Source organism: Phragmites australis, chromosome 23 (assembly GCF_958298935.1).
Source record: "Phragmites australis chromosome 23, lpPhrAust1.1, whole genome shotgun sequence".
Taxonomy (NCBI): domain Eukaryota; kingdom Viridiplantae; phylum Streptophyta; class Magnoliopsida; order Poales; family Poaceae; genus Phragmites; species Phragmites australis.
In genome coordinates this window covers 19,883,410-19,905,503 of record NC_084943.1, presented here as the reverse complement: position 1 = coordinate 19,905,503, position 22,094 = coordinate 19,883,410, and the positions used below count along the sequence as shown (strand labels likewise).

Sequence of the window (22,094 nt, the reverse complement as noted above, 5' to 3'; positions counted from 1 at the left end):
GCCAGCCTCGACGCCCTTGCCGCCGCCGCAGCGGTCTCTGCCGCCGCTCGCTCGCGTTCCTCTGCCGCGGCAAGTTCGGCCTCCTGCCGACGCCGCGTGCTCGAGGCGACCGAGCGCTGAGACTGCCCTGCGGACATGACGCGCTACCCGGGGGCTGCTGCGTGGGGAGAGGGCTGTGCTCGTCTGCGCAGAGGGAGAGAAGTGAGCAGGAGCGGCCGGAGCTGCTGCTGCTCCCAGCTGGGGCTGTTGCGCGGCTGGGAAAGGAGGTGAGCAGGAGATGCTCAGGCTACAGGATACTACGGCTCTGATACCACTTGTTAGTCGCTGAATTCTTACTCTTGGTAGTAGCTGAATTCTTACTCTCATCGAGAGAGGATGACACTAGGAGTTGGGGCAATTTTTTCTTTATTTCTCACACAAATGCCATGCCAACCTGAGGGGTTGGGGATACATATTTATAGGCTGCTAGCCAGCCAAGCATATGCTAAGATACTGTCCTAGATGCCAAGCATATGCTAAGATATTGTCCTAGGTGCTGTCCTAGCTGTCCTAGATGCTAAGATGCTGTCCTAGATGCTAAGATGCTGTTCTAGATGCTGTCCTAGCTGTCCTAGATGCTGTAGCCCTAAAAAGGACCACAAAGAACAGCCAAGGACCACAAAGACTTATCCCATCACCATCTCCCTTTTTTTATTAAAAAAAATCATACTACATGATTCATATTAAATATTTCTTTAGCATTTTGCATATGCAGGGGTACAGGTTGCTTGCTCTTTGCCGCTCAAGTTGAACATTATCAAATCAGATTATATCTCCTAATATACTCGAGGGTTAACTAGCAAACATGAATTAATTTCCAACATATAATGAGGATAAACCCTTAGGTCAAAACCCACGAGTATACAGACTTCAAGTTGGAAACAAAGAAGCTTCCTAAGTCAGTAAGTGCAAATCCCAACAATTATTTACGCACTCAATGGCAGTTGCCATTGGCCAATTAACCGTAAGTCATGACCAACAATTCATTCTGTCAGAAGTGCATTAGTATTCTGCACCACATCAAGATACACATGTAGACAACAATACTGGAATTACGCATTGACATCCGCTTATTGCCAAAGAAAAGAAACAACAAAAAGTCAAAGAGGTCTACTACCAATGTAGAGTTCAACCTGACAGAGAAAGGAGTACAAAGAATTCTTAACACTGGAATTCTTCAAAAGGAAGCCTCTAATGCTGCCCGAGTTAAGCTATCACAATTACGAATATCAAACAAGCGTACTGGTACCAGAACATTCGATTTCATGGATTTTGTAGCCGATCTCTTGAGCTCCCAGTAGTAGCCAACGCTTCTATCTTGGGCCCCAGTACCTAATTATGTTCGGTAAGCATTTGCATACAAAAATAAGTCGAAGACAAAATAGTACAATGGTATCATGATTTAACAAAGGATTGGTAGAGTGAAATATTAATATTAATAAAATTTTAGGTCATAAAAATAGTCATTTCACTTATAATAAGCAATATCTTTCAGATGTCATTACAACAATTTTTTTTCCAATTAACTAATATACAGAGGATTTGCAATATAAGCTTACCACTTCCATTACAAGAAAACTAGTTGACAAAAAATACATGCATATAATATAGTAAGAGATCATTACACTAACCATATCGTTAACCGTAGAAAATAAGCTTAAGTTAACAAACATAAACAGGTAGGCAGAAAAAACATCCTTGATGACAGAACACTAGTTCTTTGCACAATATATATATTTTTATGCAACCCCCATCCATAGCCTCAATCGGTCTTATCACCTGTTAATTCAAATTAGTGGCTTAAATTAATGTCAGCAGAAGCATCTGCCAACGCACAGCGCTCATCTCCAAAGCCCTAAATGTCAAGACTTAGAAGTTGGCTATCAACAATCACAATTGTTAAATTCCTAATTCTGTGTTTTTACCCTTTCATGTTCCATCCCCTACAGAACGCAATTAGAAAAGAGTACAGATGACATGTCTTGCATTACTATGAGTTGGTATATTGCCAACGCATACTTCGATAGCGCTACAACATGCTCCCATGCATTTGCTTTTGCTATCATACCTACTTCGGCTCTGAATGGTATAATATTGGAGTATAAGTTTCAATGTTTCTTTTCAGATAGAAGTATATCTGTTAATAATAGATTTGGTCAGGCACTATCTGTTTATATCAATGCTTAACCTCATAGAACTGACCTAGTGAACAACAGATCCATAAAAGACGGCCTCTGCAGGACCAGTCATGTAAACATGATTGTCATCCTCCCTCCACTCAATTTCCAAAGGTCCGCCAGGCAAATCAACTACACATTTCTGTATAAAAAAAAGATAGCATACATATAACACAAAATTTAGTGAATATGAAAATGAAATTGCAAAATAAAAAATATACAGACCCGCTCAGCTCGGCCCTCAAGAACAGCTGCAACAACAACTGCACAAGCACCAGTACCACAGGCAAGAGTTGCTCCTGCAATCAAAGTCATAAAAGTTCATTTTGCATATCCACTCCAAGTGAAACTCGAACACATTAAAGTCATTTGCGATATGAATTTACAATGTGGTGTGGTTCGAGAGAAAAAAAAATTACAATGTGGTACTGATGCAATATTAACACCTAGAACTAAAATATGTGTAAAATTCGAACACACATATATATACAGGAAAAAGACATTCTGACATTCAAGCAAACAGCATATGCTACAGTTCAAGGAGGTTAAGTACCAGCACCGCGCTCCCAAACTCGCATTTTGAGTTGTGTGCGAGACAAAACCTGAACGAATTCTGCAAAAAGAAAGTTACTTAAACAAAATTCAAATGCAAGGATGTATGAATAGAAGCACATAGTAACTGACACAAGAAATTTAAGATATACCTGTGTTGGTGCGAGCAGGAAACATTTCATGATGCTCAAATTTAGGCCCAATTTCGCTAAGTTTTAAATCATCAACCTGCAAGGCCTGCTGGACTCCAGCCAAGAAAAGAATCTATAGTTATGTGGCAGCTAGGTTAGACTAATGCAAATATGATTCTTAATGCAGAGTTCAGCCAGCATAGAACTCTCTTTACTTGTGGCCAGTGCCCTAATTCACAACAGTCAGGGACTTAGGGTTGCTACTTGCTAGGGGTAGTCAACAATTATCCGCACATATGGACCTCAACAATAGACAATATCAGAACCATATTGAAGCATCTTAACAAAACCTCACTTTCTCTCTGGATGTAAGCAATGTATAAACTGCCCCCAAAAAATTGCAAGTAAAAACAACAGATCTTGGTGATCAAGGCAATGAACAAAAGGGAGCAGAAAGGCCACTGCTTTAAATAATTAGCAAGTTCCAATTACAAAAGTTTGATGTAAAAAATATAACAACGAAATATGTTAAACCAACAACTCAAGAAAAATGAAATTTATCTTGGGAGCTAAGAAAGCACAGTTGGTACGGAGATGTGAAAAAGATTCAAATTGTTTCGATAGGGAAAGCGTTGATATGATTTGATACAATGCGTTGATGGATTCAATAAAATGTGTTGATGTGATTTGCTAATCAATAATAAAATTCTGTATTTTGACAAAAAGCAATTTGACATGGATGGAATATGAATTTGCAAGTTGATTACCTTTAACTCCTTTGAACCAAATGTGACGCAGTGGGGATTGCCCATGCTAACACATGTCACATGCCACGTTAAGCCCTCAACTGCCAATTCAGTTTGGACAACAGCTTTGTTCTTGGTAGCTAGCAGTTTTGTGGGGATGTCTGGTCCAGAAAGGATGGGCTCGCCCATATCAACCTTTACCTGAAAACAAGATAAGTGTATAAAATTCTATCTGCAGTACAAATTCAGACTTGGAGAAAACCATGTTCAACAAAAACGGGTGAATTAATGGTTTGAACTTAAAGAGAAGTAAAATAGGAAGCGCATACACTGGAGGCTACTAAAGCCAAGGAAGCTCAAGACAATGGATTTCAGTACCTTAAATGTGTCCAAGAAAATAGCAAAATCCAGATAATGTAAAAGGTTTTAACCGGCAGTAGGGAATTCTCACTCAATGACTTAACTAGGACCTTGTGGCTTACTGAACCGAGTTTAGTTTATTCCTGCTATGCTCATGTGACCTTTTTTGGCTATCGATTGATTCACAACACCTTTTTGGCTTATAACATTTCCTTAGCATACTGTCCCTCCTGTCACACACACATATTCTTCCAATGGATTGCCTGAGTTTTGGTGGCCAAATTGACAGCAACAAAAAGTTAAGCTTTCAACACTGGTAAGATAAGTGTCCTTTGATCCAAACAGCCCATTTATCTGCTATAAATTTCATGTTGATAACACTGCAGAAGAGTATGCAAGAATCAAGATACAATAGGCTTCAAATACTCACCAAAGCAGTTGCAAACCAGGGAACAAACCTTAGCACACGGCTAGAGGTCAAAGAAAGATATTACCTTTGCACATGCCCAAACAAGATAAATAGCAAAGTACAGTTATATTTAAAAGGACTAACATACTTATATTTAAAAATAGCTAAAACATCGAGAAGACATTTACCTGCCCATCACTTTGTATTTCAGGAATGATCAGTCCAGCACCAGTATGAATCTTGAAGCTGAAGCATTAAAAAACTATAATTTCAGGAGCCATAACAAAGAATGACACATGCACATCGTCATATCGTGATTCATTTATCAACTGTATTAACATTAGACTCAGACTCACCTAAAAGAATGAGACTCATATTAGCATAAGACCTCCTGTAAGCTACAGGTAGAACTTTGCTTTTACTTGTTTAATAAGGATGCTACAATCTCCATGCATGAATGGTTTTTACCTATTTGTTCCCTGCAGATTTTCAAGCTCAGCTATAAATCGAGCAAAGCAACGGACCCCATTACCACACATCTGAAACAAAAAAGAACTAAGGGATCAACCGATAATGTATGAGAACAATTCAGCACTGAAAAGCTCCATTAAACATTTTCTGATTGTTCCCAACATTGAGATTTTTTTTTTTAAAAAAGGATTCTTCAGTTTACTTGATAGTTAGTTGAGCGAAAAAAAGGAACAAGCATATCAGATCATACACTAAATATCTGTTTAGGATTGGAAACATGATGGCACTTCAGGTTTTTCACAGCCGGTCAAGACACAAAAGTCACAAGTCAGAATTTGTTAAAAACATAGCATAGTCCATGTTATGAAATGAGACATGTAATGTATAAGGACCATAATTCTGGCAGGTCTGCAAAATAGTAGATAGATTATAGATGCACTCGGCGACCATTTCTGCAAGTATATTTTAATCATTGATTAGATTAGTAAAGACCTGAAGAACTACACAACTACATTTTTCCTTCTGCGGCAAATGCTCACAATAACAATATTGAAAAATATAGGCACCAACTTCACAGTAGAAACTGGACAACTGGTAATACTCAACTAGCATTGTACTAAACTTAGCTTTGCTCAACGCATCTGCATGGAAGAATCACTACGAACAACACAGTGACCACAACACCAAAAAAAAAAAAACATTTGCTACTGCGCTATGAAATGGGACACACACACACACCTCTGGCTCGCTGCCGTCAGAGTTGAAGATCCTCATGGTGTAGTCAGCGCCATTGACTCCCGGCATGACGAAGATGACGCCATCGGCACCAATGCCGAAGTTCCGGTCACACAACTTCGCCGCCTCCTCCGGCGTCACCTTTGGCACGGCCGAATCCCTGTTGTCCACCTACAAATCCACGGCAATCAGCACGCAAAACAGCAAACATAGCGATGCCACACCATCCAAAGCAGCAGGGACCGCACGAATTCGTAACAGCAGGCCACCCCCAAATGAGCACCTCAGGGTGTCATAGCTGAAGAGAGTTCAGAGAACAGAAAAACGCACCATGATGAAGTCGTTGCCGAGGCCGTGGTACTTGACGAAATGGAGCGCGCGCTCGGACTCGCGGCGCTCGAGGAACGAAGCGGCGGCGGTGGCGGCGGCGGCGGCGGACCTGGGGGCGGAGACGGCCATCGAGGCGACGGCGCGGCGAGGGACGGGGGCCCCGCGGAGCAGAAGGCGGAGGCGGCAGTGGGAGGGACCGGTACCGGTGCGGGCGGCTAAGGTCGCGGAGGCGAAGGCGGCGGCGGTGGCGGCGGCGGGCGACATGGCCGCGAGAGCGGGTGCGGAGCGGGAGGGGTACGGGACTCACGGGGGAAGGAGGTCCCCGTCGCGGTCGCTGTCCGGGTAATGACGGGGAGCTTTTGGGTCTATGCCGGTGGGGTCCATCTAGCGAGTCGGGCCCACTGTCATTGAGGTCGGGCCTGATCCACGTTGGCGGGCCCACTGTCATAGAAGTCATGCGAAGGGTTTGGTTAAGCCACATTGCATGCTAGGTGTTCTTTCAATTTTTTGTAAGCCAAATTATTGCGGAGAAATCAAATTATTGTCCACCAAGAAAACGCACTGCCCGCTTATCTTATTAACATATCATTTTTTTGTCGCGAAGTAGTTTTTTCCCCGAAGATATCTCGTTCTTAACCTATAATAATAAAGCTAAGTCTCAAAGAAAACGCACAACAGCACCATAACATTTCAAACACTTGTTGTCGTGTGATACTGAACATAATGGTATAAATTATTTTTTAAAACAGATTAGTTGAGAGAATGGACATAAGATAGTTCGCATGATGGCAGATAGTATGAACATCAGCATGGAAGAAAAAATCAGTCTAAAAAATACGATAATCCCAATTTTTTAATTTTACCAATGGACCGGTAAAAAACTAAACCTATCAAAGATTTTTAGTGGAATTTAAAAACTCTATAAAAAAATCCATCCACTGATTTCTGTCGAAACTATCCTCAATTCCACATCCACTGTCCCTCCCCACATCCAATTTTTCTAATTCTTTGGCAGCGGCGCACGGGCTCAGCTGTTCCCGTGGTCGTGTGATAGTGCTCGGGCTTGGCTGATATATTGTTTTATTTCTTTGTTGTTATATACAATTTGTGATAGTTAATTTATTAGACATAATTTCTAGGAAATTTATGCCATTTTTTAATTTATTTGGATAAATTCGATATATTATATTTATCAGTAACCCTTGTAAATTTTATTTATAGATAAATAAAATCTTTAACATTAGAACATTCAATAGAGAATCTCGGCTCCTAGAGGGCTCATGTTATGGATGTGTTTGTTTGTCCGTATCAGAGGCATCTTGATTCTGCACATATGTATATTTTCGAAAAGGTCGTTTATTTGTCTGCATATAATATTTCTCTCTATATCTATAGATGTAATTTTATGGTTAAAATCTAGTTCAATGAATATAACCGAATTGAACTTCTCTATAAAACCTAACATAATGGATACATTGCATCTTCTCTATGAGCCTGCGCGGCTGTCCCCCAAGCGCTCGCTCGCCATCGGCACCAGTGGCTACGTGTTCTTCATCCTTGCTAACCTCGTCCCGACATGGTGCGAGCGAGTTGGTTTGGAGCCTGGTGCCCGTTTGATAAAATTCCTAGCTTGGCAGTGTTCGTGTGAGAGTTAGGAACGAGTGTTGATTCAACGATTATACTCGATGTACATTTGTTTGGTCGTCAATCATAATTCACGTCCTACGAGATCTCTATTTGTATTATATACTTTAAATTCAACGTGCGTATAGACGTAATGAAAGACATGTGTCAAATAATTTGCTTCCAGGCCCAATGATTACGATATACAGGTAGTATTTGTCTTAGATTCCCATCAGTTTTCTTGCCCTGCAGCCTCCCTTCAGCCAATGATTGCCTCGTGAGCATCTCAGAAAGACAGGGTCTTTGGATGTTACGCATGTGTATTCAAATTTACATTCATCGCATTTTGTTTATTGATTACCAGTGAAACAATTCCAGTTTTTTTTATACACATAAATCCTATATGGATGTGGACATGTACTTCTATTCTAGTAGGTGTTTCAGTTGATCAAAATACTATGGAAAAAGGTTTTAATACATGCAACAAGTTGCTTTTCCTCTAATGTTAACTTGAATAACAAATTGTCAGGTATACTATGGTGCCTGGTTCATTGTACCTTGGTTTCTGTGCATCGATCATTTGGGTTGCGCAGGCAACTGCATGCAAGGTTCCATTTACCGACCGGAGCTCGGTTACCGAGCTCCGACGGTAACCGAAAATGCGCGATAACCGCGGTTACCGGTTAAAAATTCAAAAAAAAAATCGGAGAAAATTCATTCGGCAAATTTTAAATTTTTGCGAAAAAAATCATGTTTTTGCCCTCTCGGTAATCGAGCAGTTTGGGTCGGTTACCGAGCGATTTTCTCGTATTTTTGATTCGGTCGGTTACCGAGCGGTTTGGGTCGGTAACCACTCGATTTATCGAGCGGTTTTATCGAATTTCAGCGCAGTTCAACAAAAAACCTAAAAAAGGGTTCAATCTTGTAAAATCAATAACTAATTCATCCGAGCTTCAAATCAAGTGAAACAAATTTTGTTGGCTTCCTTGTAACATTATCTACATGATAAAAGTATTTATACTCATAAAAAAGTTCAAAATTTTCTGTGAGAAATTTTATTTGTTAAACCAAGGTAAATGCATAGTTTACTCTTTGCTAATCCAAAAATCATGAAACTAATTTTGTTAGTCTTCTTACATGATCCTATATCTTTTAAAAATATATGAACTCATGAATTAGTTATTGTAACATGCATGATTGTGTAAATGTGTTGCGACTAGATTAATTCATAACTGACCCATCACACCTTAAAAATTAGTGAAACCACTTTCATTAGCTTATTTATATTATGATTTACGTAGAAAAAATAATAGTAGACATGAAAAAATTAATTACAGTGATGTTTCTTAACATATTCACTTTATGCTTGTGAACTTTGTAAAAATCATAGAGAATTTAATAAAACTCTAAATAAAGTGAAATCAATTTTAAAGATTCTCTTAAAATACGTTTTATACAAGAAAAATATGTGTTTGCATGTTACACTTTTCCTTAACGTGAGTTAATAATTGAGCCGCGCGCTTCAATTTTTTTCATTTTTTTCAAACTTTCTCCCTATAGAATATGATGCAAACGACATTATTTTTTGAAACATTTTTTCACAGAAGTTCTTATAATTATGTCTAGTTTTTTTAAAGATTTTTTTTTTTGATTTTTTTTAATTTGTTTATTTTTTCGAATTTTTTGAATTCAAATTTCGGTTACCGAGCGGTTTTTGAAACCGGACCGGACCGGGAAGGTCGGTAACCGCGATTTTTGAGCGGTTACCGACGGTTTTTTGAACCCTGACTGCATGAACTATTTAGGTCCCGTTTGGAGCTGATTCCGCTCCGGAATCACTCCCAGCGCTGCCAAACGAGTTGGTCGGGGAGTGATTCCGCTCGGGAATCACTTCCCGTTTTGTATAGGGAGGTGGAAGCTGAAAAAACTAGCTTACATCTGATTCCCGACTGATTCTCCTCGATTTCAACACAATATCCTCTCAGGAATCACTTCCACCACTAGCATACCAAACGATTTTACAAACAGAATCACTCCCACCATACTTCCACTGCAGAATCACTCTCACTGCAGAATCAGAGCTCTACCAAATAGCCCCAGTCTCCATACGAGTCCTTCCTGCTCACATACTTATATATGGCTCCGCAAGGTAAGTATCGTTTAGACTATGTTCGAGGGATTTCTTTTTGTGACCTAGAATTTCTTAGCAAAGGAATTTTTTTTATTTCAGTATTTCAACAGTTTTTCTTCAATGTTTCCTTCACGAATGGATTTCTAAGGCCATTCCCTCCAGAACAGGATTCTCTCATTTTTCTGTACGAATTCGTTCGAATGGAAGCCGTTAGAGATGAGAGAAAATAAAAGGAATGAGAACGAAGAAGTAATCAGAAATAGAATAAAATAAAGGAAAATTAGTTAAGAATAGTCTTACCTCGGCTGCCCTCAGTCATGCAAAATACAATAATTTACCTGAGAATCCAACTTTAGGGATATTTAATGGAGAGTTTTGGGCAACTATTGCTAGCACGTAGGTACATTTGTACAAGAGACCGGGAGAGATCCAAGTATTTTTTTTCACACTTATCTATTTTTTTTAATACAAATTGTGTGTCTATTTTCTTCCTGGACACATGTATCATATAGTACAGCGGTTTTTGACTTGCAGTACATTTGGATTATGATTTATGTAGGTCATTGGAAATTTGCTTTCGCTTGCTCTGTTGAGAAATGGAAAGGTTAGTATCCTATTAGAATTTTCCAAAGTGCCAATTTCTTTACGTTTGGTATTATGTTCTTGACACAGCTAATTAGTAACTTAAACTAGAATTGATGTTCACGAGTGTTATGGCCTAGGGTTTGAGATATTTTAACTGAAAATGAATCGATCTAACATTTTCTCCTTTAATTTTCCCAACATTTAACTATGCAAGGTACTCCTGTGGTCAGCAATGATCAGAACCCCTAAAGCAATAGTACGAGGTGCTAAATACAGCTTCGGTCGCAAAATACTTATCATGTGTGCGCATACCAAGATAGTGCAGAATTAAGTAAAATTTAATGGAATTAGATCATGCTTATTCTTGTTCGATGGACATTCTACTGCTCCATCTAATATGGACAAGCATGATCCAAATGTCTTATATAACCTAAATATTGTGCTTTCTTGCTTGACAAATACTGTGAAACAGAGGGAGTGCCAATCACGCAAATGCATCAGTGCTTACTGTTAGTTTTTCTTTTCTTTTTTGAATTTTCTTTTTGTCACTTTGACTGCTTTGTAGAATATACATTTACATGTTTTTTTTTCAGGAGAAATCTCTGCTTCTATTGAAAGCAAATTACCAGTTATATACACCAGGGTACCAAGAGTCTCACAAACGAAAGGAAACAAGTTAGGATATAAATACAAATGACACGGTAGCTAAGACAACACGTCAAGAAAGACTACAGCTTCAAGATATCAGATATGGAGGTCAAGCTTGGCTGGAAGTTGTAGCACCACCCCTCCAGCTGTTGTAGAGCTGGATTAATTTTCTCCATGCTATTCTCATTGAGCAAGATTTTCTAAGTCTGCAAATAAGAGACCTTTGACAAGAGAAACAATTAGCTTGCTGAGGTAAGTCTTGTTGCGGACACACCAAGTAGCCCAATTAAATCCTAAAAAAAGAAGACACAGTTTTGCGAGAAGATTTAGAATTGAGGCAACCGACCAGAATCAAAGTCATAAATACATTTACATGTCAACTGTAATTTTTCTTAATCCTTTGATTATCATATCACTTCAGGATGGAGGAATTGTCACGAAAAAAAAATCTGTTGTTTGTTGTGTTTCTTGGCTGCATGACTGTGGGCATTGTATTGATGTGTTTACTGTTCAAAAGGGACGAGAAAGGAGATAATGCTCCGGTTCATTCCTCAGTTGGAGCTACGTTGAAGTATATTGTTGCCCCTCTCAAGGACCGAAGAATGCTTCTTACTGTCCCACTTATGACATATTCAGGTCTACAGCATGCATTTGTCTAGTAAGTAGCCCACATAATTCTCAACATCCATGGCTGTTCACTATCTTACTATACAGCTTTTTAAAAGAAAATACTGCGGATTCTTCTGAAGGACTGTATTCACAAAGAGTATTGTAACACCTGTGCTTGGCGATTCTGGAGTTGGTGGAGCCATGGCAATCTATGGTGCAGCTGATGCAGTTGTACGTGAAAGCACAATGACCTGATTGTCGAATTAGTTCTTTTAAAAAAGCAAAATTAAAAGAACAGATTTTCTTTTAGCTGACCTTTGGAACATGCCTGACATTTCAGTGTTCATTGGTTCCTGGATGTCTGATCTCCGGACTTTATTCAGCTACATTTGTAGTGTCGGCCGGAGCTATTGTCCAGGCTGTAGTCCTATTCTGATTGCTTCTTTTTTACAGGTTTGATTTCTTTAAATGTCATTGTGTAGTTGTGCTTTTCACTGCTATTGTAATTTACTCATATTTATCTTGCAATTGGCGCCTTATGGGCTGTTGGTGACGGGATGTTGAATCCGCAGTTAGATGCAGTACTCGGGCTGCTGTTCGAAGATTCCAAGGTAATATCATTACATTTTACTTTCTTTACACATATGGCGTGAATATGATGCTTTGATCTCATTTGCTGGCTTATGATTTCCTTTCTGTTATCTCATTCTCTGGCATAACTACTTCAATGAATACTTGAGTTTGGCAATATGGAAAACGCAGGATTCTGCCTTTGCACAGTTCAAGGTCTGGCAATCAGGTGCCGATGCTGTCATCTTCTTCCTTAGACCACACATCACCCTACAAGCCATGCTTATCGTGATGACCACAGCCCTCTTCGTCTCTTTTAGCGCATTCCTGTTCCTTAGATCATGACCGGGGGTTTCTCTTCGGGGACGAAAATCCCATCGTAAAGATATTTTCGTTTTATTTAGCATTTTAACGGTTTTTCTTCACGGTTATCGTCACAAAAGGGATTCTCAAGTTCATTCCCTTCAGGACGAGATTCTCTTTCCTTTTGTTTCACGATTCCTTTCGAAAGGAAGTTGTTGGAGATAGGAAAAAATAAAAAAATAGAAATAAGAAAGAGAATCAGAAAGAAAACGAAATTAAGGTAATATAGTTGGAGATGATCTTACCATTGCTGTCAGGAAGCCATGGACCGTCGATCATTAGATCCTGAGGCAAATCTGTCATCCGTTGTCCAAAGCGGCGCACGACCACGCGTCTTCGTCAATGTTACCAGCAGCGTGTACTGCCCCGTATTGTGTTCAGCGGTGATATGAAAGGGATATGCCCTATTTGAGTTGTGACACCATGTTTCGCCATGCTATTCGTTTCAGCCATTGCTGAAATAAAATCGTTGCAGGCCACAAAATGGGGAAACCGACAGTCGGGCTTGCATATAGTTCACAAAGATGTGCTACTTTGAGTTGGGTTAATCTTTGTAGATATTGTGTTGTACAAATATAGGGATTTATTTGCAGACTTAGAAACTATTACTTTACATGATTGTATATATATGGCCATGAGAATCACATATTATACGGGACGTGAAGCTACAGTATCGTAGCCGAGTGCAATGACATAAAGGGAAAAAAATAAAATCTTAGTTATTAGCAATTCAATTTCAGCTCATGTGTACCATGTAATTCTAAATGTTTATAATATCTAGGCCTGTATATGTTGAATTGTACCTCCAACCTTTAGAGCTCTAACTTCGCCCTTAATATTATATGATTCTGTGATCACCTGCAGCTCAGCCTTCATCGATGTCATGAACATTCTGAGGAGACTTGGAGAAACATGAATGCTAAGACTTAATGCATAGGTTATGTTAGAAACTTTCCATTATGTAGTCTTGAATTTAGTGGATTGAATAACGTCTACATATCCACAGCTTCCAAATTGTAGCTTGTGTGCATTTTTATGTTTTGCATCTTCGGTTTAACTCATGCAAAGTTTACACAACCTGCAAAGCGTACTGTAGTAGTATGCAGGAAAAAAAAAGTAATATTGCCAGATAGATCCCTCGGTTATCTAGTAATTACTTGCTAGACTGAGCTGGAACCACGGGTCCACGACAGCTTTCCAATTTTTTTTATAGTTCGGCGTATCTATAACATATATTAACGGGCTAATAATCAACATGCTTAAGGCATCAGGGTACCGTAGCTACTGTAGTGATATAGCCTCGCCGTCCAATGCTCATCCTACGTTTCCGAGTCGTCCTCCTAAATCCTCCAACGCTGCTTGCACATGTACGCTCGTGAAGGCTCCAGAAGCCGCTGATTCTATGGTCCTCCTCACTGACCTCCACGTTTGCTCTGCACCCCCTCCCTCTCAACCAGATCAAGTCGCCTCCCGACGGGTGAGGTCACATGAAGCAGGAAGGTGAGCGGACGAGAGCTTGTGGGCGGGTGAGAGAGAGACACACACAAATTGGCAGGGAAGATAGCAGCTTCGGGCGTCGGGGCAGCAGATCTTGACTCCGATGTGGACGGGCAATCCATTTTCACATTCAATTTAGATGGTAGAGTCTTGGGGCGGGCGAGATTTGGGGGCACAAACACACTGACAAAGGAGATCCAAAAAGAGGAGCTCAAGAGTCGTTCGGTTCGAGGAAAGAGAGGGAAAGAGAGCAACAACTCAAGGTCTCAAGCCGCGTGGGTTGGGAGCGTGGCTCAAGCAATGAAGATGGGGACAAGCTCAGTCATTCTAGCATTGACTCCAGGTGAGCTCCAATCTGTACCAGGGCTGGAGATATTGATTGGTCCGCAGCCACGTACCCAGGAGACTCTGCACCGATGAGGACGACCAATAGCTTGAGTCTGAGTCCAATACTGCCAAGAAATGGACGGAAATTGCCTCTGGATGTGTGTCCAGTGCGATTGGAGTGGAGTAATCGCGTCGGCAGCTGGTGGTTGGTGCTCGTAGGATCCGTTCAGATGCGTCACCTGACAAATGGAGTCCATCAGAGTATGATATTATCCACATCACAGTTTGGTACGGTGTGTAAGTACATGGACACGATCACCTATAAGTGTGATTGATTATTCGTATCGATAGGTGCTGGTTTGACGGATATCTATAATTTTAAAAAGATATGTGTTTAATTGCTTACACGTAATATTTTAGTTTGATTTGATGGATGTAAATACATGTTTGTAAATTGACTCGGGAGGGAAGCTCGACCCGACAAATGTAGGTTTTGCATCCATTCATGCAAGCGGATTTACTTATCAGTATCACAAAATTATTTCTATACGAGCAACCAATTATAGTCTTAACTTTTATATCCACTTATACGACTTTATATTTGGCTAATTAAATAGAAACTCGGCTCAGTCTATCTAAACAGTACTTAATCAAATACTCTTTTTTCAATAAATATGACTCTACTCAACCTGTTTTTTCTCAGACTATATATGTGGTCCATACAAGTAAAACTATATGAACAACCAATCACACCCTACGACTCCAACAACGGCCTCTAAATTTTGCAAAGCGGAAGGGATTTCATTCATATAGCAAGAAAATAACATCCCCCAATTACAAACACAACCAGGCAACATCTCGAAAAAAAAACTAACAAGGACTCCAAAGACCTTTCTCCACCTTCTTCCTCTGCCTCTCCTTGCGCCGCTACCAACATTGACAAGCCAAACTCAGCAACGTAGATCGACGATGAACCTTCCATTCCCCTGATGGAGCCAACGCTAAGGCCCACACCTTGTTAAGCCGCAAGAACCAACGACCAGGAACCTCAATCTGATCGCATGTGGACCATTGAATGAACATCGGCAACCATGATGCAGAGCTATGTCAGGAAAACTTTAAATTGATGCCACCAACACAAGCTCACCGGAGTTAGAGGCACAACAGGGCTGTCCGGTGTCATCAGACTAAGAACCAATGACCTGGAACCACACACAAAACATGAGGAACAGAAATCTACCCCAAACACATCTTCACCAAATCAACTGCCATCACAAACCTCCCAGACCGCCGTCGAAGGGGTTGACGAAGCTATGAACACTATTAAATGAATCCTATTAAATGAACCCTACACAAAAAATATGTATTTATATGTTAATATTTTTCTTAACATGAGCTCTATTAAATAAGCTGCACATTTTTTTTTTCAAACTTTCTCTCTATAAAATATGATACAAATATTATTATTTTTTTTTCATAGGAGGTCTTTAAACTGTCACTAGTATATCTAGATTTTTTATTTTTATTTGTTTGAATTCAAATTCAATAACCAGTCGAATTTAGAATTCGATACGAACTAAATTGATCAATTTTCATGAATATCAATCGGTTTTCAATAAATTTTCAAACCCCCTAGATTTCGAATGTGCGTACGATAACCGTCTAAGGGCGTCTCCAGCAGAGGCAGCAAAGCCAGCCGCATCACTGCAACAGCACGGGATGCTGCCTCGGTGCGGACCAAATTGATCAATTTTCATGAATATCAACCGGTTTCTAATAAATTTTCAAACCCCCTAGATTTAGAATGTTTTGTGGCGTACGATAACCGTCTAAAGGTGTCTCCAGCAGAGGCAGCAAAGCCAGCCGTATCACTGTAACAGCACGAGATGCCGCCTTTGCTCGCCGGCATCGCACTTAGTAAAAGCTACATCCACTGCTACAGTGAGCTACGTTGATGCGGTTGCCCCCTCTCCCCTCCGCATATTTGAGGACCTCTCTATTTCATACAACACTATTCACAGTTGATGACTATAGATTAAAAGAAATAGAAGAGTAATGAAAGATAAAAAATAGGTACTGGTCGAAGATAAAAAAATTAAAAATACTATAATAATATTATAAAAAATAAATTTTTAAAATATTCGTCGAACATAGACTAACGATGCAAGATATTTCGCAGCTATCCTAACCACTTGGAAAGTTTTGGGAGGCAGCGTGGAGAGCCCTTGTTTGTTTATCACAACACACGGACAAGAATTGCACAAAGACCCGTTGCAGGTACAGACAATCAGCAACGGGTCACTGACCTGCGGGCCCGCCTGCCTCGTCCCCTCCGCTCTCTCGCCTCGCCGGCCAGTGGCCACCTGACATGGATGGCATCCTCCTCAAGAATCCTTCTCGATACCAGCGCCCCCTGCTAGTCTACCACTGTACGGTCTAGCCCCCTGCTATAGAAGTTTCTAGAACGTTCTCCCCGCACCTCACTCCACTCCCGAGCCGCCGAATCCCTCACGATCCCGCAGGTATGGACACCCACCGCGACGAGGAGGCCGCGGCCAGCTCCCCGCTCCTCGCCGAGGTCCCGGCGGCGGCGGAGGGCGGGCGGAAGGCGGAGCCATGCCGCGGACGCGCACGTCCTCTCCGCGGCCTTCCTCTTCGTCTTCTCCGCCCACAGCGCCGCCCAGAACCTCGAGAGCACCGTCAACACCGTACGCCGTTTGCCCCTCCCCTCTCCCTTCCCCGTTCTATTCGATTCTCCGATTCGTCGTGCTCGTGCTCAGTTTCTACACGGGAATCGTGCTGCAGGAGGGCGACCTGGGGACCGTCTCGATGGGGATCTACACCTCCTTCACGCTCTTCGCCATGGCCGCGTCGCTCATGGTCACGCGGATGGGCCCCAAGCGCGCGCTCGTCGTCGGCACCAGCGGATACCCGCTCTTCATCCTCGCCAACCTCGTCGCGACATGGTGCGTGCGTGTTGGTTGCGGATAGCGATCTGCCTGACAGACACGGGCGGCGTGTTGGTTTGGAATTGGATGCGTGGTACCTGTTTGATAAAATTCGTAGCTAGGAGCAGCTCGTTTGAGTTAGCGATCAGTGATGATTCTACTCTCGATGAACTCCTATTTGGGCAGAGGATGCACAAAATTCAGACCATTAGGGGGGGGGGGGGGGGGGGGTCTGGCCCTGATGATTGGGATAGAGGTCGGACTATTTGTTTTGCATTCATCAGTTTACATCCCCTCTTTACCATGACATAACAATTGTCCAGGTCGAAAATGGTCAACTGGCCTCCCTCTGGTTCGACAACTGGACCGCGCCATGGGGCATATGGCTGACGCGCTACTGGCTGATTCCTCAGTTTGACACAGATGGCGGTGTGCTTGTGCCAAGATGGCTTGTTGGTGTGGGATTTTGATGTGTGGTGCCTCTCTGATCCAATGGCTAGTTAGGCAGTGCTCGTACTGAGTTAGAGATGGGTGTTGATTCTACTCGATCAACTCTTGTTTGGTCGTGTGTTGATAGTTCGTGTTTCTTGGAGGATGAAAAAAAAATCAGACCATTGGAAGGTCTGGGCCCAATCATTGGGACATGGAGGTAGTATATGTGCTATGTTTCCACCAGTTTACATGTTCTGCAACCACCCTCTGGTCAACAAGTGTGTTGGAAGGGAATAAGGATTTCTGTTTCTCTTGGTTGTCAAGGACATAGGGTCGTACATTTTCAGTGTACATTTTTGGAGCTCTCAGTGTTGGACTCTTAGTAGGGGCTGTCTCCTGGTTATGTCGTCTGTTCCAAATAAACCAAATAATCTACTAGGGAGACACTTTTCAGTTTCTTTGATACGCGTACTTTTGAGTTTCTTTGATACGCATAACTCATATGGATATGGATAGCTTTTGACCCTAGCTGACGTTTCCTAATCTAGTGGGTGTTTCAGTTGTGTAAAATACTACAGAAAGATTTTAGTACATTCAACATGCCGCCTTTTGTGTAATGTTAACTTGAATGACAAATCTTCAAGTACACAATGGTGCCAACTTCACTCTACCTCGGTTTTACTGCATCGATCATTTGGGTTGGGCAGGTAGCAGGTCTGATTTTCAATGAAATATTTGGTCCCCATTTTTTTTCCAGCTCACATACCTATACTTTGCACTGCAGGGTACATACATCACATCAGCTGCCCTCAGTCATGCAAGAGAAAATAATTTGCCTGAGGGTCCAACTTTAGGGAGCTTTAACGGGGAGTTTTGGGGAATGTTTGCTAGCACACAGGCACAGTTGTACAAGAGCTGATCTTAATCAAAACATTCCAGGATATATTCCAGTGTTTGTTCTTCATACCTCAACTGTAGCGTCTATTTCTCTCTGGATATATCATATATGTCCTCTACAATACAATGGTTTCTGACTTATATTCCATTTGAATTATGTAGGTCGTTGGAAATTTGATCTTGCTTGCGCTACTGAGAAATGGAAAGGTTAGCAACGTATTATAATATTCCAAAATACATATTTTCTTTACATTTGGCATTATGTTCTGGATACTGATAATTAGACATTAGTAGCTAAACTAAATTGAGGTTATTGACTTGCACTATAGTACCATGACTTACTCTTTTCTTTGATATTTTCTTAGTGTCATTTTGTCTGCTTTGTAGAGTGTTGAATACACATTTGCATGTGAGTGCCTTCTTATTGATCATCTGGTTCTCATACCACTTCAGGATGGTGGAAGTGCCACAGGAAAAATCTGCTGTTTGTTGTGTTTCTTGGCTGCATGATTGTGGGCATTGTGTTAACGTGTTTACTGTCCAAAAGAGATGAGAAAGGAGATAATGCTCCAACACATTCCTCGTTTGGAGCAATGTTGAAATACATTGTTGCTCCTCTTAAGGACCGAAGAATGCTTCTTATTATCACTCTTGTAGCATATTCTGGTTTACAACAGGCATTTATATGGTAAGTACCCCTTGCTTCTTTCAACATCCATGGTTGCATGCTCACTTATTAGTGTGCATTTTCTAAGACAATTCTGTGGATTCTTCTGAAGGGCGGTGTTCACAAAGAGTATTGTAACACCTGTTCTTGGCATCTCTGGAGTTGGTGGAGCCATGGCAATTTATGGTGCAGCTGATGTAGTTGTAAGTGAAATAACAGTTACCTGATTGTTGAATTACTAATATTATCCTTCTTTTCCTCTGAAATTGTTGACAAATGTCCTCAATTCCTTCTACCATTTCATGCTGAATCCTGTTTTCATTTTGCCAAGGCATCTGTTGTTGCCATTACTTTACGGCAAGAATCACCGAAGTGCTCTAGTAACACTAGCAACCGCATTTTATCTTGTTTTCCAGTTATCTTCAATCTATAACTGTATCTTTCTAAACTACTACAAAAATGTACTGCATGATGTACCTGACTTTTGGAATATGCTTGGCATTGCAGTGTTCATTGGTTCTGGACGTTTGACCTCCGGACTTCATTCAGTTACATTTATAGTGTCGGTCGGAGCTATTGTGCAGGCCGTAGTCCTATTCTGGTTGCTTCGTTTTTACAGGTTGGATTTCTGTATATGCCATTCTGCAGTTGTGCCTGTGACCGTTACTGTAATTTACTCATCTTTATCTTGCCCACAGTCCAATGGCTGGACTGCTTGGTGCTGCGGTACCACTACTCATAGGCGCCTTATGGGGTGTTGGTGATGGTGTCTTGAATACACAGTTAAGTGCACTCCTTGGGCTACCGTTCGAAGATGTCAAGGTAACCTCATTTTAGTTTACTTTCTTAAGAGTTTCATCTATGCATATGGCATGAATACTATGCTTTGATCTCATTTGCTGGCTTATGAATTTCATTCTTTAAATACTTCTAGGGTATAATTTGACACATTTCCTTTGCTGACATAACAACTTTTCTTTAATGAATACTCAAGTTTGACAAAATGGAAAATGCAGGAGGCTGCCTTTGCACAGCTGAAGGTCTGGCAATCAGGCGCCATCGCAGTCATCTTCTTTCTGAGCCCAACCATCACGCTGCAAGCCATGCTTATTTTGATGATCATATCCCTATTCGTCTCCTTTGGCTCATTCCTGCTCCTTACCCTTGTTGTCGACAAGTCATCGATCGTCAGACCCTGAGGCAAATCCATTTTCTGATGTCCAAACCGGTGCTGTCGTGACTTCCCCACATTGTATTCACCAGTGATATGAAAGGGAAGTGCACAGTCCATCAGATGTGAGTTGTCACACCATGTTGCGCCATTGGTTTCAGCCATTGCTGAAGAGAAGTTGTAGCAGGCAAAATGGGGAAAGCGACAATCAGGCTTGCATCTGGTTTGCTGCTACTGTTCCTGTCCTTTGGTTGTTTACACCAATGTTGTAGTGATGTAGTCAAAAAATGAATTGCAAGATCTGTTCTTTCATTCTGAGATTGTGTTTGGAACACATGATTAGTGAGAGTGGATGTTTCTATATTATAGAATTCATACGAAATCCCTGTGTTCCAAACAAGGCCTGAAGATGTGCTACATTGAATTGGATATTCTGGAAGATATGGTATTATGCAAATCTACTTGGATCCACTGCACAGAGAACCTAGACTTTGGTTAACACTTGTATTTGACTTTGCACATACTACTTACCTGATTGTTTAATCGGTTATTTGTGCTTGTTCTTTTACTTTTTTGGCCAACATGTGACAAAATTTGTCATGGTGTGTACAGCTCTGCGTTTATATCAACTGCCCTTACAAAGGTACAATACGGCATGCTATTGATCATCATGATGTCCAAGTGGATTGCAAAGGAATCATCTTGACTTTTGGCTAGAAAACGCACGGTACCAAAATGAATCATCCATTGAAATATGAAAGGGGTTTCATGGAAAGATGTGGATCACAGGTGTTGGTACGTATACCTGGTACGTGAAGTGAGAATTGCGTTCACCGGAAGGCCAGAGGTTTCTAGATTTCAAGAAGTTGTTTCGACTTCAGAATAGGGTTGCTTTGAGTTAACTTCTTTTAAATGAACCGGCAGGAGAGCTGTCAGTTATATAGCGCATCATGCGAGGCAGACCATTCCGCGTTGATGATCGTCAGTGCTCTAATTTTGTACCACAGTTAATCTGTGACGATTATACGCACTCCATATTTGCGTAATATATTTCCCGTTTCCTAAAACACGAAGATGAAAGGAGCGTACCACACTGTTGTGCCATCGCTGGTGCAGCTCTTCAGGCTGCAACTCTGTTTCGGCTGCTCCCTTTTTACAGGTTTGGTTTGATCCGTTGTCCATCTGTCATTGCTTTTCTCTATCTTCATGCCATTTTCATATCTCTCAAATAAAATCGAATTCGCATTTGAAATTTTGTGGAATTGTTCAGAAGTTTTGAGAACTTTTAGGTGTGTTTTCTAGCAAATTTGCATAATTTTCAGTTTTTTGCCCATTTCCAGCTGATGTGCACCCGTGTGTACACTACCTTCGTCTCTTTCTGACGTTGTTGTCATGTCTTTATCTTCATTCATAGTTGGCGCCTTATGGGTTACCGGCGACGGGACCTTGAATATACAGTTGAGCGCATTACTTGTGCAGGTGCGGTGGGCTATCGTCTACTTAAAAACATCGAGATTTTAATCTTCAGACAATTTCGTATAGATTTTGTTGAGCTGCATACCCCATTTAATTCATCGAAAAACTTAAGTCCTCTTGCCTAATGCTTATGATACCACGTTGACCTTGCACTGAAAGTTCACCCAAAATCTTAAATAAACAAGTAAATGTGTAAAATT

General features: G+C 41.1%; 1 protein-coding gene and 2 pseudogenes across 2 annotated transcripts; 2 read left to right on the top strand and 1 right to left on the bottom strand.

Moving 5' to 3' along the window:
* Window positions 1–997: 997 nt before the first annotated feature.
* Window positions 998–6,288, bottom strand: LOC133906491 (diaminopimelate epimerase, chloroplastic-like). Of its 2 annotated transcripts, none has more exons than XM_062348414.1 (10): window positions 5,951–6,288; window positions 5,624–5,791; window positions 4,883–4,953; window positions 4,603–4,660; window positions 3,667–3,846; window positions 2,921–3,008; window positions 2,770–2,829; window positions 2,442–2,515; window positions 2,242–2,358; window positions 998–1,371 (listed from the first exon to the last, which is right to left on the bottom strand). In XM_062348414.1, exons 1-9 carry the CDS (start codon window positions 6,212–6,214, stop codon window positions 2,242–2,244), a joined length of 1,080 nt encoding a protein of 359 aa, XP_062204398.1. In that variant the 5' UTR covers window positions 6,215–6,288; the 3' UTR covers window positions 998–1,371. The 2 variants fall into 2 exon arrangements, with proteins under 2 accessions (XP_062204398.1, XP_062204399.1); XM_062348415.1 differs by having other exon boundaries at window positions 2,921–3,005.
* A 1,128-nt stretch (window positions 6,289–7,416) lies between these two features.
* LOC133906052 (UNC93-like protein 3) lies at window positions 7,417–12,461 on the top strand (annotated as a pseudogene).
* A 4,096-nt stretch (window positions 12,462–16,557) lies between these two features.
* LOC133906720 (UNC93-like protein 3) lies at window positions 16,558–21,217 on the top strand (annotated as a pseudogene).
* Window positions 21,218–22,094: the final 877 nt, after the last annotated feature.